At 40.6% G+C, this 19,065-nt stretch overlaps 1 protein-coding gene across 1 annotated transcript in view; it reads left to right on the forward strand.

Annotated features, from left to right (window-relative positions):
- LOC126480672 (GON-4-like protein) overlaps nt 1-19,065 on the forward strand; it is a 194,230-nt gene that overhangs the window by 156,263 nt on the left and 18,902 nt on the right. Inside the window, exon 11 of the mRNA XM_050103895.1 lies at nt 10,346-10,372. Within this exon, the coding sequence (XP_049959852.1) occupies nt 10,346-10,372 (27 nt within the window). The remainder of the gene's footprint in view (nt 1-10,345; nt 10,373-19,065) is intronic.

Genomic DNA, 19,065 nt, shown 5'->3' on the forward strand with positions numbered 1-19,065 from the left:
TATCCTTTCTTCTGATCACTGCCTGTCGAGACTATGGTTGCTTGATTTTGGACCCCAGAGGCCTTTTATTCACGAGTATATGCTAATTTCAACTTCACATTAAACTGCCTTTGTAGTGTCGATCTCTCGGTTCAAAGATATGTCACCTCCAATCAAAGAACACCGTACCAACACCAAAATGTCCAGTAATTCGTCACTTGTTCATTTAGAATGACATAAAACTTTTTGGTATGAATCATGTTCTCTAATTCCTCTAATAAATCCAATTTCATTCTTGTATCTTCCATGTTTAAAAGTCTTCTCTGATTTCTTTGAAAGCTTGTGTTGTTTTAAGCATGGGCTTAGCCACTCCTGACTTGTCATAATTACGTAGCTCAAACGTATCTTCTTGCTCGTCATTTATATGTAAAAAGCTTCTCTCAGTATGCGCAATATACTTGCCATTGCATGCCAAACATTGTGTTGTGTTGGCAGAAGAGCCAACACCGTGTTACTAGAGGAGGCCGAAATGCGCGCGTTTTAGCTCACGCAGGCTGACGTGAGGAGGGAAGAACTATACTGACGTGAGGTCTGGAACATGACAAAGAATTAGAATTCAGAAAGCGGACGTAATTAGTATGATACTTAACTTTAATCCATTAATGATGAACGTCACTCTTGACGGTACATGATTCACAATATTATCTGTTCAGAATACAATCATAGTAACTGAATATGGCGCCTTGCTAGGTCGTAGCAAATGACGTAGCTGAAGGCTATGCTAAACTGTAGTCTCTGCAATTGAGAGCGTCTGTAGACAGTGAACCATCGCTAGCAAAGTCGGCTGTACAACTGGGGTGAGTGCTAGGGAGTCTCTCTAGACTTGCTGTGTGGCAGCGTTCGGTCTGCAATCACTGATAGTGGCGACACGCGGGTCCGACGTATACTAACGGACCACGGCCGATTTAAAGGCTACCGCCTAGCAAGTGTGGTGTCTGGTGGTGACACCACACATTGTACCTTTTATATGCTGCATTTATTAAATTTATTCTTTCTGATTCCCATTTTCTACAACAGCTGCATGTAGTAAAGTTATTGATTCAGAAGATCCAATTAACTTTTGTTCATCATTATTTACTGAAAATTACGCCTTATCACTACAACTATTCACTTCTTGTGTCTGTACCTCTCTTCATTTCTTTGTATTTTCGATATGCCATGCTCAACAACAGTTCTTCCGTGGTATTCTTTCTTGTTTTTCTTCCTTGCTTACCAAGAATCTTGCACTCAGAAATGTTTTTAAGAAAGCTAGTATGCCTTACAATGTACATGAAGAAATATGAGTTTCTTCTTCCAATTATTTTGATGTCTTTCAGTGCACTTTTTCTTTTTAATACTGCTTAATTTGTACATTATTCTTTAATAGAGTCCAGCTTTCACAACCATGTAGTAACATAGTCCAGAGTATGTTTTGTGAGAATACTTCATTTTCTTATTGCTTAAAACTTCGTTAAAAACTGTTTCTTGTCTACAAATGCCCTTGTAACCAAAGCAATTCTTCTGACCCCATGGAGCACGTTATCATTAATGAGTGAATGTAGGTAATAAAATTTTGTTGACTTGCTTGATTTTTTTCATTCCAATTTTAATATTTGCTTCTACTTTTTGTTTTTATTTTGTAACTGTGACGATGTTACCCTTGTTAACATTAACCCATAACTGGTACTCTTTCTAAATATTTGACCACTTATTTGCCATATTCTCCATGTTACTTTTGGTGTAAGGAAATGTTCTTGTGTGATGCACAAATCCGACCAGTGTATGTTCCCATTTATGTTTATTTCTGGTGCTTTCTGTATAAAAGTTTTTATTGCATTTTCCGTAAAGTGGTTGAATAAGTATGATGACACCCCAACCTGATTTTGGTTTGCTTATGTTTCTGTCAGTTTCTGTTTGGTTTGTGTTATGCCTTAACAGTGCTCTAGTGTTCTTCCAGTTTAAACATATGTCCTTCATGATTTTGAACAGTCTCTTGGTTTAGAAGTTTTTGCAATTTTCTGCAATATTTTTTCCATAGTACGGCATTGTGTCTGTCTCCTCCTTATCACTATCTTCACATTCTTTTATTCTTATTATGCTAAAGACTTTGCTGTTGTGCACGCACATTAACATATCATCATCATCTTCTTCTTCTTCTTCTTCTTCTTCTTCTTTACACATAAACTAGCCCATACTTCTTTCACTGTGGCCATTTGCTATCACTTCATTCGTGATTATATTCATTTCTGTCTGTATGTCCTCTTCATTCATGGATATACTGCCAAGACTAACCAGTAGGCACCATAAAATGGCTCCCTTATGAACTCTCAGATGGTAGGAATCCTTATGTGTCACTAAATTCAAAAATGCTGAGTACAGTGTTCATTAAAACCACTGTCACCATGTTGCCTACTTGATATTTGGATTAAGAAGCCAGATACCAGTATTAATTTGATTCTCAGTTGTACTCCTGAATTCTGTTTGTAGTGTAATGACTTACATTTCTTACTATATTTTCAATGATGTTCTGAACATTTTATCAGTCTCATCCGTTAATGAAAACATGTTGCCCGTATACAGTTTATTACAAACTTTTATATTAATCACAGTTGCATTAGAAGTTAAAACTTATTCCTCAGCGAAGAAAGTCTGCTCCTGCACCTACTTTTGCATCTACTTCTACTCCAGAGCCATACTCAGCAAATCTCTGTGAAGTGCATGGAAGAGGATACTTCCCACTGTACCAGGTACTAGGGCCTCCTTCCATTCCATTTACCTTTTCTACATGTCTCGTGCTTAGGTGATATTTGAGGTAGTGGTGTATTCCTAGATTCTTCACTGAATACTGCTTCTTGTAACTTTGTAAGCAGGCTTTTCATAGGCTAGTTGGGGTCTATCTTCAGCTGCCCGTCAGTGAGTGTTTTGTAAGCAGCCTCCTTTTCTGTACTGACTGCACTGTACTAGCAACCTACTGACACACCAAGGTATGCTAACTGCTTTACCTATGATTAACTTGTGTGATCATTCTGTGCCGTACACTTACAATTTCTTATATTCAATTATTTATATGAGCTGGCTGATTCCTGTTGTGACTCACTGCTATTGTCCTCACATGATACTACCCTTCTGTGTTTTGTGAAGTGCACTGCTTTAAGTTTCTGAACAGTTAAAGAAAGTTGGAAATGCATGAAGCCCTGAAATTGTTGTGCAGCTTTTTTCAGGTAGTACCTCATTGCAGATAATTGCATTATCCGTGAAAAGTCTGAGGTCACTATTTAATGTAGTCTGCAAGGTCTTTAATAGACATCATTCTTTTATTTTTATTTATTTATTCTGCACAGACTAATACAAGGATTTGTTTTGGAGTGTGGATATGTTTCACACTTCCTCTCATAACTTTACACAAACAGTTACAAACAATAAAGGTAAACAATTTACAGTTTGATTACTTGTGTAAATAAAAGTATTCTCCTCCTCTGAATTCCGTAATTCAATTACAGAAAAAAAAAGAACTACATATTGAAAATCTTCAAGACACTTTGGCTTTTTAAATTTTGTGGAAGTTTTTATAAAATTTGATTCCCATGTAATAGAGTCTGTTGTCTGCACTTTTTATGTTATGTCTGTCCAGATGATAATAATAGTCTCTTCTAGTATCGGAAATGTGAAGATCTCTATTTAGACCATGAACAGCAAGGGTCCCATTTCATTTCCCTGAGGTATGCCTGCAGTTGTTTTTACAGCAGTAAATATCACTCCAGTGTAACAAATCCGAATCCCCCTCTACCAATAAATCCATGATCAGGTCACGAATGTCATTTAATACTCTACGTGATTGTAGTGTTTGGGGTGTGTGTGTGTGTGTGGTGGGGGGGGGGGGGGGGGGGGTACTCAGTGAGAATGACTGACACATTTCATTTGTCACAAGCACTCCCATAGCTTGATCCTGTGCTCCCTTACTGATTACACAGCTGGCACTTAAATCATAATCATGTATTTGTACATAAAATTACATCATGAGCAGTTTTCAGATTACTCCTCTTCTCACAGCTTTTCTTTTTGTCCTTACACATACCATGCAAGCATGGGACGTGACACAGTGGTTAGCACACAGGACTTGCATTTGGGAGAATGGTCATCCAAGTCCTCATCCAGCCATCCAGATTTAGGTTTTCCTCGATTTGCTTAAATCACTCCAGGCAAATGCTGGGATGGTTCCTTTGGAAAGAGCACAGCCAATTTCCTGCCCCATCCTCCCATAGTCCAAGCTTTATCTCATTCTCTAGTAATCACACTGTTAACAGGATGTTAAACTGTAATCTTCCTTCCTTCCTTTATCCATCCCACACTACAATGGTTCCAATGCCCATCTTCGGTTTTTCCAGTGTCACATTAGCTGTAGTCAAGGGACTTTTTTGACTGCAGTAAATTAATGGTGCCATGGCCTATAACACCATGTTATGCCAGTTTGGTATCTTGGATGTGTCCAGCTCCTTAGTGCACTGCTTTGAGCCAACTGTCATGTGATGTGAAGTCAAAAATTATATCTAAAGATAATGGTGTAACTGTGCAGCACCTGCCATAAATGCTAGCATGCTGATGATGTTAATTCTTATTTCTAATTCTGATAGAGGAATAAAATTATCATTACTGAGCCTTTTACATTTAATTTTAATTTTCCCTTATATTTTTCCATACCTAACAGAAGAAAAGAATTGTAGATTGAAGTAAAAGGAATGTAGTTCAGAAAGTAAAGGAAAGAAAAGCTACACAGACAACTTGGGCACTCTGAACATTAACCAATGTAGACCCCTTTAGGTTTTGTCAACTTGGAACTAATATATTTTCTGGTGCAACTTCAACATCCATTGGGCAAATTCAACTTAATATTACCCAACAAGACAATTCCACTGTTGACAAGTGTATCTTTTCACAGAAGCCAAGGCTTCTCACAGTTTAGTCAAGCAATCTCTCTACATGTGTGGCACAATGCACCTGCATTAACAGTGTCATAGGACTCTGTACAAGGAGCTGCACGGCCTGGTAGATTTCACTGACTACATATTACATGTTTCATGGCCTCATGCCTTGACCTCTTTCCCCAGAATAAAGTCACATCTATTTTCAGCATGTAGGCTTGTGGCAAACTACCATAAGGAAGGGAAAGAAGAAAGACACAAGACACAAACAAAAGAAATATGTTCAGGCTGACACTGGTAACAATGTGGTGCATTCTGCAGCTCCATTGCTTCCCAAGGAACTGCTGTCATTGATCTGGGTTGTTGCTGATGTCAGGCAATGAGAAACCTCAAATGACCATTGGTGCCATTATTCCTGAATTCTTCTGTAATATGACCCTTCTGCCACCAAATGTAGCTCAGCAGTTCATCAGAAGCAGTTGTGACACCAAATGTAGTGGGTCTCAGAAGGATACAAGAGCTGCCTCCATTCGTGCCATCCCACTTCTGCCAACAAATGAAGTGGCCTGGATGTCAATGAAGATGACATGGCCTGGGCAGTTTGTGTTCAAATGGAACTCGTGGAGGTCGAGGTCAAGACAAGGGAAGGGAGGCAGCAGCAACTAGGCAGGAATACCAACAGTTGTATCAAACTCACTATTCGTAATGAGTCATGAAATCCACACCGCAGTTGGGATGAATAAGCATCCATGTCCTGCAGGCACAGTCTGGTAGGACTCAGAGTTGGCTTGGTGATGATGGTCTTGTCAGAAGCAGTATTGGTTAGGCTGGCAGCATCTTGTGCAGAATTATATCAGGAGCTAGTCCAGTGGTAACTGAGATGCTACTCTACTAGCTGGTAGGGTCCTCCAGGTATTTAAAATGTGAAAGTACAGTGACATAATTAAAATGATGAAACCATTGAAAACATTAGCCAGAGATAAAGGATACAATGCAAGTGTTAGCTCAGCAAGTGCTTTTTTACCAGTGACATTGCCATGGTAACCTTTAAATCCTGCTTCAAAATCGGGTGCCAGGTAGAATCACTGAAAGAACAACTCTCGTGAATCCTCTAAGTTGGTAACACACAGTTGTGGTTTTGCATTCAGTAGACAGAACAAGGGTGGGAGTGAAAAATCAATAGTATAAAATCAATTTGGAGAAGTGTGAGTGGATCTTCTGTGGAAGAAGAAAAGCTGCTGAGAAGGCCATTGTGGCTGCTAATTTTTATGGGGGGAGAGGGGGGGGGGGGGGGCAGGGCAGGGAAATTACCTGTTTGTTCTTGCCAGAAGTAGAAATGTACTAATTCTCTAATTCCAAAGGAAACATAAACATATACTAAGCCAATGGATTATAGACTTTTGCTGTGGAGTACTCTGAAGGAAATGTGTTGTTACTTTGAAGGGCTGTAGTAACAACTATCGCGTAAAGGAGGGAACTGCATCACTGCAAATGCATGTTTACCAAAATATGAGAATCATGAATTTTCAGCCGGTAGATCTTACAAAGCACCATTCATTAAAGGCTCTATCAGTAATACAGGAAATCCACAAATACAAGACTAGTAGCAAGTGTACATAACAAGCCAGATCAGCTATTAACCGCACTGTACAACACCTTTCCAGTGGCAGTACTAGCAATGTTTAATGCACTGCATAATATACAGTTCTGCTTAATGGCATTGTCTATTACAGGAATGCAGGATATTCAGGTTAAACATATGATAATATAAAGTATAGCAACTTGAGAGGTAATTGAGATATTCATTATCAATTTGCTTCTACAAGCATGGTAACTTGAAATGATCTTTGTGTTTGCTTGTGGTAGTTCATACCATGTGCACATGCATATGACTGCTTTTTTAGCATAAATGCACATCACTAGCCATATAGGCTCCATAGCAGACTTTGTTTTCTTTGTGAGTATGGACTGCAAGTAACTGACAATGTTCACACTTACATGACAATCAAGAAATGGGACAAACAGCTTCAGGAAACTGGGATTTTGCTTTTGATGTCGGGCCAGCACACCAAGCATGTGGCTCCAGAGGCTGCTGTGAAAGTAATCTGTACATTCTTTCTTGTGACATGACCTTTCAACAAGATGGTGAACTTTGTGAAGGATTTCTTGTCTCTTGAGTTTCCAGATCACTGGATTGGGAGAAATAATTCATTGATTGCTTGGGTTCCTAGAAGCTCTGTCATTATGTCACTTGATTTTTTTCTGTGGGGGTTTATCAAAAATCAAGTGTACCAGGCACCAGTTAATTATCTATTAGATCTGTGCCTTCACAATCATGCAGCTATCGCAAATGTTATGGCTGCAGTTCTGCAAAAAGCTTGGAGAGAAGTGGAATACAGATTAGATGTCTATTATGCCACTAATGGTGCACATATCGAGGCTTATCAGATCTGTAAAAAGAAATTTTGAGTTATCATACTTGTAGAAACATACCATCAATAAAAATCGATTACTTCTCAAATTATTATATTTTATGTAATTAAATGTTTAACATTTGTGGAGTTCTTTTGTTGGTGGGAAAATACTACATCACTAACTTGAACTGCAATTGGTCAATAACCTGTGAAATCTACTGAATGTAAAGTGTTTACTGCAGTATTGCAGCTAATTTCTTAAAGTTATAAACTTGACACGTCTCATCCCTAGGTAAAAATGGGAGACTCAAAATGCAATTATGTATTCAATGCATCATCATTGTTTTTGTAGTGCCACACACATATCTGTAACAAACTGATGTGGACAGAATCACACACAAGTGAACATCCAACATAGAACTGGCCGGCAATGTCCTAGTTTCAGATGGATACTGCCAGGACATAACATCAGTATTATTTAGTGGTGTTTTATGATGGCTGTATCATTCTGTCTTGATTGACTTATGTTTTATCAGTGTGCCTTTAGGGCCTAGAAGGATCTCCTCATCCACCAGATTATTGTATTCCACTATGTGTAAGTAAAATTCTATGTACCGACTTGACAGAAAATCCTAGGAAGTTCTGGTCTTACGTTAAATCAGTAAGTGGCACGAAACAGCATATCCAGACACTACGGGATGATGATGGCATTGAAACAGAGGATGACACGCGTAAAGCTGAAATACTAAACACCTTTTTCCAAAGCTGTTTCACAGAGGAAGACCGCACTGCAGTTCCTTCTCTAAATCCTCGCACAAACGAAAAAATGGCTGACATCGAAATAAGTGTCCAAGGAATAGAAAAGCAACTGGAATCACTCAATAGAGGAAAGTCCACTGGACCTGACGGGATACCAATTCGATTCTACACAGAGTACGCGAAAGAACTTGCCCCCCTTCTAACAGCCGTGTACCGCAAGTCTCTAGAGGAACGGAGGGTTCCAAATGATTGGAAAAGAGCACAGATAGTCCCAGTCTTCAAGAAGGGTCGTCGAGCAGATGCGCAAAACTATAGACCTATATCTCTTACGTCGATCTCTTGTAGAATTTTAGAACATGTTTTTTGCTCGCGTATCATGTCATTTCTGGAAACCCAGAATCTACTATGTAGGAATCAACATGGATTCCGGAAACAGCGACCGTGTGAGACCCAACTCGCCTTATTTGTTCATGAGACCCAGAAAATATTAGATACAGGCTCCCAGGTAGATGCTATTTTTCTTGACTTCCGGAAGGCGTTCGATACAGTTCCGCACTGTCGCCTGATAAACAAAGTAAGAGCCTACGGAATATCAGACCAGCTGTGTGGCTGGATTGAAGAGTTTTTAGCAAACAGAACACAGCATGTTGTTATCAATGGAGAGACGTCTACAGACGTTAAAGTAACCTCTGGCGTGCCACAGGGGAGTGTTATGGGACCATTGCTTTTCACAATATATATAAATGACCTAGTAGATAGTGTCGGAAGTTCCATGCGGCTTTTCGCGGATGATGCTGTAGTATACAAAGAAGTTGCTGCATTAGAAAATTGTAGCGAAATACAGGAAGATCTGCAGCGGATAGGCACTTGGTGCAGGGAGTGGCAACTGACCCTTAACATAGACAAATGTAATGTATTGCGAATACATAGAAAGAAGGATCCTTTATTGTATGATTATATGATAGCGGGACAAACACTGGTAGCAGTTACTTCTGTAAAATATCTGGGAGTGTGCGTACGGAACGATTTGAAGTGGAATGATCATATAAAATTAATTGTTGGTAAGGCGGGTACCAGGTTGAGATTCATTGGGAGAGTGCTTAGAAAATGTAGTCCATCAACAAAGGAGGTGGCTTACACAACACTCGTTCGACCTATACTTGAGTATTGCTCATCAGTGTGGGATCCGTACCAGGTCGGGTTGACGGAGGAGATAGAGAAGATCCAAAGAAGAGCGGCGCGTTTTGTCACCGGGTTATTTGGTAACCGTGATAGCGTTACGGAGATGTTTAATAAACTCAAGTGGCAGACTCTGCAAGAGAGGCGCTCTGCATCGCGGTGTAGCTTGCTCGCCAGGTTTCGAGAGGGTGCGTTTCTGGATGAGGTATCGAATATATTGCTTCCCCCTACTTATACCTCCCGAGGAGATCACGAATGTAAAATTAGAGAGATTAGAGCGTGCACGGAGGCTTTCAGACAGTCGTTCTTCCCGCGAACCATACACGACTGGAACAGGAAAGGGAGGTAATGACAGTGGCACGTAAAGTGCCCTCCGCCACACACCGTTGGGTGGCTTGCGGAGTATCAATGTAGATGTAGATGTAGATGTAGATGTATGTGAGTGTTAAGCATTGGACACCAAACAACTTCATTCACAGTAGAGCACTATGATATTTGTTCCAAAGATGTTAATACACAACATGTGCACATCATAGCGACATTTATAAACTTCCATGATAAACTGTTGCCTCTCCTTATAATTGAGTTGGTGACTCTGTCACAAGTTGGTGAAAGTTTGGAAATAAGATTCCAAGCAGTATAGTGTTTAAACCAACCTTTGAATACACAGCCACTTTACCTCCTTTCATTTCATGTCTATACCTTCATGTTAGTTGACATCAACATCAAATATTCCTTCAACCACATGAGAACTGGGGCATAATGAATTACTACTATGTATAAAAATAACTTTTTTTCCAAATTGTAGTTGTAAGTTTAGTCGTAGAATAATAACAGAATATTTCCATGGTATTCTGAACTTCTTGAAATATGCACTCAAGATATTTCGATATCACCTCTTTAATTCTATGTTTTCATACTTGTAACACATTACTCACATACTGTGAAGTATTATGTAGGTGGTAGGTATTACTTTCAATGTGATATGTGTGTTGTTTGTGTGTTATACTATCTTTGTGTGTGTCTGGTTCTGACAATTATTGTTCTAATTTGCAGGTTCATTCAGACACAAATAAACAAAAGGTAAGAAGGTGTTTTGGAAGTATATTCAACCAAACTCACAGAAGACAGAACTGTACATTGTATCTGATGTAGGGATAATTTTGTGGGCCCAACGCTTGGGCACCTATTGTGTTGGGATGCTCCTTGCTGGGCTCATGTTGAGTGTGGTGACGCTTTGTCCTATCAACTATTTTTGATGATTGATGAGTGCTGTACTGCTTAAGGTAAAATAATAATGATACTTATGTTTTCTTTCGAAAAGCGAAATTAAACACTTGCTCAGTACATCTCGGAGTGCTTGGCTTGCGTGGAAAATCAGTTACATGCTAATTATTCCATGTTTACCTATGGTTGCAGTTGCCTGTGATGACGTATTCATTGAAAAGGTGTCTCAAGATTTGATGTGTGAATCTCATTTGAAAAAGTGAGAGTTCAATCCTCCAGATTTGGAGATTTGGCAGGTTACCCTTATTTTTAACTGTCTCATTGGGTAGGCATAATCTCTCGCTCTCTTTGTGTGTGTGTGTGTGTGTGTGTGTGTGTGTGTGTGTGTGTGTGTGTGTTTCTCTCTTCCAGACTTCAGATTTCTCCTCCTGCAGGAAACACAGGCTGCATTCAGTAGGCACGTCCTGGTACCTGCTTACACTAAAAGCAGTTATAAGGGGACGAGGAATATAGCAGGTTTTTGTGACTGTCAATAGCACAGAAAGTAGTTGTGATGGGAAGGCACTGAGGAAGGAATGCCAGCAGACTATGATTTTATGACTGCCTTCTCAAAGGATTTGTGGGGAAAGATTTATGGTTTCCATGCTAAAAGCAGGCCTTACACTACAAGACAAGCATGACAAAAACATATTTCTTTCACATAATTGTTACCTACTCATAAAATTTTGTACATTCACAAGAAAGGAAAGTTACTATTTTGTATGTATTACAATGATGTATTTCAGTTTTGCAGACCCACACAGTTTTGTGTTTTTTCAGAAGTTTAATGTGATTATCAGAAGGTAACAACTTGATAGTGCTTTAATTCCTCATTATAGTTTATAAGTAAAGATGGAATGGGAAGTCCAAAATGGAATAGACTTAATGGAAGGAGTAAAGGTCACAAGGATGAAAGTACAGTGTTTCAGATCTGCAACAGGTGAGGTGAGCACACTTGACATATGCGAGGGGGTGTGTGTAGGATACACAGTTAAGTAGAAGAGTGGATTGTGAGGGGGAGATAGAACAGACGAAGAAGGAGGCTGCAGAAGAGAGGAAGGTGTGATTGTAAAATAAGTATAGTGAGGGGGGGAGTGACAGGCATGGGAACAGGTTTGGAGATGGGCATGGAACAGAGACTGTTGAAGATAGAGGTCAGTGAAAGAATGTGTTGTAAGAACAATGTATAAGGTCGGGATCCAGATGGTACCAATAATAGAATAGTCATAGAACTTGAGCATGTTGTCATCACCAGTTGTTCCCCCACTGGATAGTAGACAATATTCTTGGCCACATTTTGGTAGTGGCCACGCATTTGGGTGGATAGTTAGTGTACATGTCCACATAAAAGGCTGTGCAAAATTGTAGCAGAGTTGGTATATGTTATGATTGCTTTCACAGGTGAGCCTACATATGATAGGGTAGGATACACTTGTGACGAGATTAGAAAAAGACGTGGTGGTTGTGTGGTCCATGTTTTGCTACGTGAGTGTATTGGAAGTATGTGTAGATCAGTTGGGCAGAGAGTGGTTAGAATTATGAGTGGGATGTTCCTCATTTCTGGACGTGATGACAGGTGCTCAAAATGTCAGCAGAATTGTTACAGCATAGGGTGGTGTTGGGTACTGAGGGAGTTTACTCCTTCACAGCTGCTTCATGGATGATGATGTGAATATGGTACGAGAGGTCAGTCTGTGGACTAGGTTTGGAGGGTAACATCTTTCTGTGAAGACCTTACTAAGACCTTCAGCATACAGCACAAGAGATTGCTCATCACTGTAGATGAACTATGTATGTGTGGTCAGTCAATGGGGGCAAACTTATTAACATGGAAGGGATGGTAGTGTTAAAATTGAGCTGTTTGTTAGAGGCTTTGATATGGACACATGTTTCTGTGGCACTGTCTGAGAGGAGGGTGTTGAGGCTGTGGAGGAATTAAGATAGTGTTTTTGCCCTGTTTTCAGATCATGAAGATATCAGTGTACAAGAACCAGACAAGGAGTTTAGGATTTTGGATGGCTAGGAACATTTCCTGTAGGTGGCCCATAAACAGGTTGGCAAAGGAGGGTACCATGTGGAGGCCCTTGGTTGTGCTGTGGATTTATGTATATATAGTTCCTTCAAAGGAGTAGTAGTTGCATGCAAGGATGTAGTTTGTCTAGTGTACATTAGAATGAATTGGTGGACTTGGAGTCAATAGGATAGTTACGAGGCCTTAGGTGAGGCAGGTATTGCTGTGCAGGGAAGTTGCATCGCAGGGAAGAGTTGGGATCCAGGTGGTAATGAGGTAGTGACAACTGAAAGGCAATTGGGAATCTGGATTGTGTCTCTTAAATGGGAATCTGGATTGCAGGTAATGGCCTGGAGGTGTTCATCAACAAGAGTCAAGATTCTGAGGGAACATGGTGCGGTGGCCCGATGTAATGTTAAGCTCTCTCTATACAGCTTAAGCGATTTCGTGGACTTACTTGTTGAAGAATGCTGGTTCTGCTTTCTTGCAGCGCCGATGTCTTCTGCTAGCACCGGACGCTTCTCCGAAGATTTCACTACTAGGAAGGGGAAATTTTCACTCTCTTGCTCTCTCTCTTCTTATTTAAAAAAAACGCTACTCTTGGAATATCATTCAATGCACCAGAACATATTTATTTCCACTTTGTACAAAAAAAACAACTAAACTTTATGACGTAAGCCCACACATTACCGGGCACCCAGAATCAGTTAATTACACATTTTTGAACACAATTAATACATAAGCTTTTATCATGGCTGACTATCCACGTCCAGTCCACGTACTCTTAACAGCAATTCAACGTCTAATAAACAGTCACTATTTCGAGTCTCTCCATTTGTTTTTAACAATACAATGCTACATTACTCTTTGCAGCCGGCCACGGAGCTTCCAGGCCGTATTTGCTTATTCTTGGCAGGTCGCGCTGAAAACTTGCCAGTGCTGACGAATTATCTCCCTTCCAGTTTCACCTGCACAAACAATAAATGGGTGCAGTATCCCATGCTCATCCTTACGCCTTGCTTTAAAATAACGCGTGTTCGAAACGGCTGGAACACAAGTGTCTCCAGACTTTTGTAAAATTCGGGGGGGCACTACAATAGTAACTAGTTACAGTGGGGCATCCAGGAGGGTTAGGTTTCTGGATTTTGGGGAGCATATAGGAGATGGAAGTATGTTATGTAGGGTAGTTAGATTGAAGAGGAGATGGATTTGGGGGAGTGGTTCTGGGATGGGCTTAAGGATTTGTTTAAGAACTGGAGCTAATGCAGCAGGGGTTGTAAGTCGAAGACAGTTACCTTCTGTCAGGTAATCACTTTGGTTCATTACAACTGTTGCAGAGTCTTTATTTGCTGAGAATATGATTACTGTGTTGTGGATTACTGTGCCAAAAGGTTTTTGTTTTTTGGAAGGTACCTAGCAAAGGATGGTAAGTCTAGGTTGGAAGTTCAAAAACTCTGGATGGTACCAGAGCGTTATTGGGTAGGAGTTGGAGCAGATCATAATTCAATGAAGGTTCAGTGTTCAGTGGTTGTTTCAGGTTGGTTTTGGTCAAAGGAAAAAATATGTCTCCATTTTAGGATTTATGAGAAGAAGAATAGGCCTTTGACCAGTCTAGCATGTGTGAATTTGAGTGTGGGTGAAGGGTATACATTTGGATAGGGCTGAATATTCTGTGGAATTGGAAATTTGTTGTAGATAGGTTGCAACAGTAATTTGGGTTTGTTTGAATTCTTTATTTTGTGGAGTGTTGAGAGGGATTTTTTGGGAATGTGGCAGATGGAAGAGGTCAACAAGGCAGTGTCTGGTTGTTGTGAGGGGTTAACAGGGTTGACAGGATGTATGATTAATATTATTGGGCAGTGGTATTTTGAGCTGGGAGTAGGACATTAGAAAACTGGATAACTGTGGGAGTGCTCTTCCAGTTTTTGGATGAGGGATTGAATTTGAGAGATTGGCTTTAGGTAATGGGGACTGCAAAGTAACTGTGTCTTGCAAATACTGTCTCCCATGTAGTGTGATCCCCTGTAATTCACCCATCTGCAGTGTCGGAACAATGCCGTGGTCAGTATGCTGAAGGTGTTATTAAAGTCTTCACAGTCAGCTGTTACCCTCCACATCAAATAGTTCTGCTTTGTCATATTCACACATGCCCCTAGTCCTCAGACTAAACTTGTGAACCAACTCCAAAGGAACAACACCACAATACTCAAGATCATTCCACACTGCAACAAGTTAACCACATGCTTTACCAAAGCTTCAACTACTTACCATTGTGCCCAGAAATGAGTAACATCATACACACCCACAAACTGCATTGTCCACTCGGACTACAAATACCAGGCGAGGTGGTGTAGTGGTTAGCACACTGGTTTAAGTTTTCCATGATTTCCCTGAATAGCTTCATTCAAATACCGGGATGGTTCCTTTGAAAGGGCGCGGCTGATTTACTTCCTCGTGCTTCCCTAATCTGAGCTTGTGGTCTATCTCTGATGATCTCATTGTCTACGGGATGTTAAACGCTAATCTCCTCCTCCTCAATTTGCAAAATGCACTGGTTCTTCTGTATGACACTCTTACTTCCAGTCCCATGCAATATGGACCCTAGCCCTGTGGAAGACACAGGTGTAAGACCTGTCCGATGCTCCCACCCAACATACAGTATTCCAGTTGTGTCACACACACATATCTTATTGCATCAGAAGCAAGACAACCTGTGAATGGAGTAAGGTCATATACTAGCTTTTTTATGTGGGCATAACCACATTTACTTCCTCATGCTTTCCTAATCTGAGCTTGTGGTCTATCTCTGATGATCTCATTGTCGATGGGATGTTAAACGTTAATCTCCTCGTCCTCAATTTGCAAAATGCACTGGTTCTTCTGAATGAATGGCCACCTTAAAACTTTGGCAAAGTGCAGATTAACCACTGAATGGTAACACAATGCTGAGGCCAACATGCTCATATTTCAATGGCTGCTTCACAACTCGTGTTATCCCCCCCTCCCCCAAATATCAGCAACTCTGCATTACATAGATGGAATTGTCCTCAAAGCATATCCTTCAACCACTCAAATCATGGCCTCGATCTCTGCTAGCCCATCCAAAATCCACAGGATTTGCGGTTAAAAACACCCTCCTGAACAGTATTGTGCCACCATCTGGTGGAACAGAGCAGATTCTTACGTTACAAGTATGCTCTTCAAGTGGAACTATCAACATCTTTAATGGGTACACTCCCATCTTATCATCCAGTGTAGAATAGAAGGATTTGTTTTATGATTTACTCAACGACAGAATAGCCAAAGTACCTGGCTCAGAGTCACTATATATTCTAGCTGACTTTAATTCTCAAGTTGGGTCAGATAATGTCATGTGGCTGACTTGCCTGGGTCATCATGCAGTGGAAAAAACAAATGACAATGGCCAGAGACTGCTAGAAGTGTGCTGCTTTCATGGCCTGTGTATCACAAATACATATTACCAACTTAAAGATCAACACAAGGTGACCTGAAGACAACCCTGCTCTAATCACTGGCACCAACCCTAAGAACTATCGCCACGCTTAACAGAGAGGTCAACTGCAGATCAACACACATCATGTTCATACCTCGCAATGAAAACAAGAATTTGCCAATAGTTTTGAAAGTGCTTTATCAAGAAATGCACAAACAGAAATGAATATTGATAACAAATGAACACAATTTTCTGACGCCATGTACAACTCTGTAATATTGGCCTATGGAATGAAAGAGAATAGAAACGAAGACAGGTACGAGCAAAATTTGGAGGAGATGGAACCAGTCATTGAGGCTAAACAGAAAGCCCTGCTTGCTTATAAAAGAAACCCAAATGGAAGAACTCGGGATGACTGGCGAGAAACAAAGAACAGGGCACAGCACAAATAACTATGGCAAAATTTATGTGCAGATATACAGAAAGCTGGCTATTATGGAGCCAATGAGGCAATGTACGATGGTATTAAGAAAGCAGATGGTCCAACTGTCGGAAAAACAGCTCCTTTGAAGACGAAGACAGGAGAAGTTATTACTGATGAAGGCAAACAGATGGAGTGCTGGGTTGAACGCTACCTCGAGCTGTATGCAGCTGAAAATGAAGTAAGCAAGGATGCACTTGATGCCACCAAACAAATGCCAGTTATGGAAGAACTTGATGCAATGCCCACTGTAGAAGAACTCTGCAGATCAATAGATTGCCTAGCTAATGGAAAGGCTCCAGATGAAGATGGGATCCCTGCAGAGATTATTAATATAACAAGCCTGTCCTTCTCAAGCACCTACATTCACTTCTCACAACCATCTAGGAAGAAGGCTATGTCCCACTAAGTATGCAAAATAGAAAGATTGTTATTTTGTATAAACAGAAAGGAGACAGAAGTGATTGCAACAATTACTGAGGCATTTCACTGTTGAGTGTAGCTGGAAAGGTTTATGCAAGGGTCATCCTAATGCGATTGTAATTCCTAGCATCTAGAATCTGCCCAGAATCACAATGCAGCTTCAGACCTGGCTGATCAACTGTGGATATGATTTTTTTCTCTATGACAACTGCAAGAGAAGTGCCGTGAGCAGCGGGCTGCATATTGCTTGCAATTTAGTTTTTAATGTGATTAGTTCATTCTTCCATACTCTGTTTTTCAATCTACCCATGACAGCTGATGCTTTTGCAATTATGTTGATAACCTCAGTGTCCACAGACAACTTCCTACATATTATAGATACCAAGTAGGTAAAATCATCAACTACCTGGAGAGGATTGCTCTCAATGCTGATAGATGGAAGGTTTGTGGTTCCCTGTGCCATGATCTTAGTCTTTTGGAGGCTGATGGTAAGACCAAATTTTCCACATGCATGTGATAACTTGTTGATTAGATACTGCAGCTCATCTTCGAGTTTGCTACCAGAGCTGCATTGTCTGCATGTAACAATGCGCGAATCACAGTTGTATTCACTTAGGCCTTGGCCCTGAGATGGACAATGTTGAAGAGATTTATGTCAAACCTTTTATGTCAATACACAACCTCCTCACAGTCTTCAAAAGCAAATCTCAGCAGAAGGGAAAATAAAATGCCAAACAGAGTAGGAGCTAACACACACCCCTGCTTTATGTAGCTATTTACAGGGAATGATTCCTATTTTTTGCTGTTGAAACAGACTGTTGCTTGCATTTTCTCATGGAAAGAGACAGTTATTCATAGTAGTTTAGGTGGGCATCCAGTCGTCTGTAGCAACTTGACAAGGTCAAAGCATTTGATTTAGCGAGCAGAATTGTGCTCCCCAAGTTGCTGCAGAAGATTGGATGCCCACCTAAACTACTATGAATAACTGTCTCTTTCCATGAGAAAATGCAAGCAACAGTCTGTTTCAAAGGCAAAACATAGGAATCATTCCCTGTAAATAGCAATGTAAAGCAGGGGAGTGTTTTAGCTCCTACTCTGTTTGGCATTTTCTTTTCCCTTCTGCTGAGATTTGCTTTTGAAGACTGTGAGGAGGTAGTGTATTTACATACAAGGTTTGACGTAAATCTCTTCAACATTGCCCGTCTCAGGGCCAAGACCTAAGTGAATACAATTATGATTCGTACGTTGTTACATGCAGATAATGCAGCTCTGCTAGCAAACTCGAGAATGAGCTGCAGTATCTAATCAACAAGTTATCACATGCATGTGGAAAATTTGGTCTTACCATCAACCTTCAAAAGACTAAGATCATGGCACAGGGAACCACCAACCTTCCATCCATCAGCATTGACAGCAGTCCTCTCCAGGTAGTTTATGATTTTACCTATTTGGGACCTATAATATGTAGCAAGTTGTCTGTGGACACTGAGATTATAAACATAATTGCAAAAGCATCGGCTGTCATGGGTAGATTGAAAAACAGAGTATGGAAGAATGAACTACTCACATTAAAAACTAAATTGCAAGTATATAATGCTCGTGTTATCAGCACCCTCTTGTATAGCTGTGAAACATGGACAACTCTTGCTAAACACGAATCCTGACTGCACAGCTTCTATCTCCGTTGTCTCCAGAGGATCCTTCAGATTTCTTGGAAGAATAAAGTACCCAACACCGAAGTATTATGGCTCGCTAGCACAACCAGCATTCATGTACTGCTGAACCACCGACGTCTAAGGTGGCTGGGACATGTCAGGCACATGGAGTCTGAGCGAATATGAAAAAAGTGCTGTACATAGAACTTCAGGAGTGTGTGAGGTCAGTAGGAAGATCACACCTTCACTTCAAGGATGTCTGCAAGAGAAATCCGACCAAGGCCAGCATCAATCCAAGTCAGTGGGAAAATACAGCTGGTGACCACGTCAAGTGGCGACAAGCTTTGCGCAATGGGGTTGAACTTGTAGAAAACGAACACATGCAAGAAGACATCAGGAAGAGGGCAAGACAGAAGGGGAGAGCAGCCTCTGGTAGAAGTCTTTCACATTTCAGGTACCCAAACTGCAGTAGTGACTGCCATTCTC

The sequence above is a fragment of the Schistocerca serialis genome, chromosome 5, assembly GCF_023864345.2.
Source record: "Schistocerca serialis cubense isolate TAMUIC-IGC-003099 chromosome 5, iqSchSeri2.2, whole genome shotgun sequence".
Classification (NCBI taxonomy): domain Eukaryota; kingdom Metazoa; phylum Arthropoda; class Insecta; order Orthoptera; family Acrididae; genus Schistocerca; species Schistocerca serialis.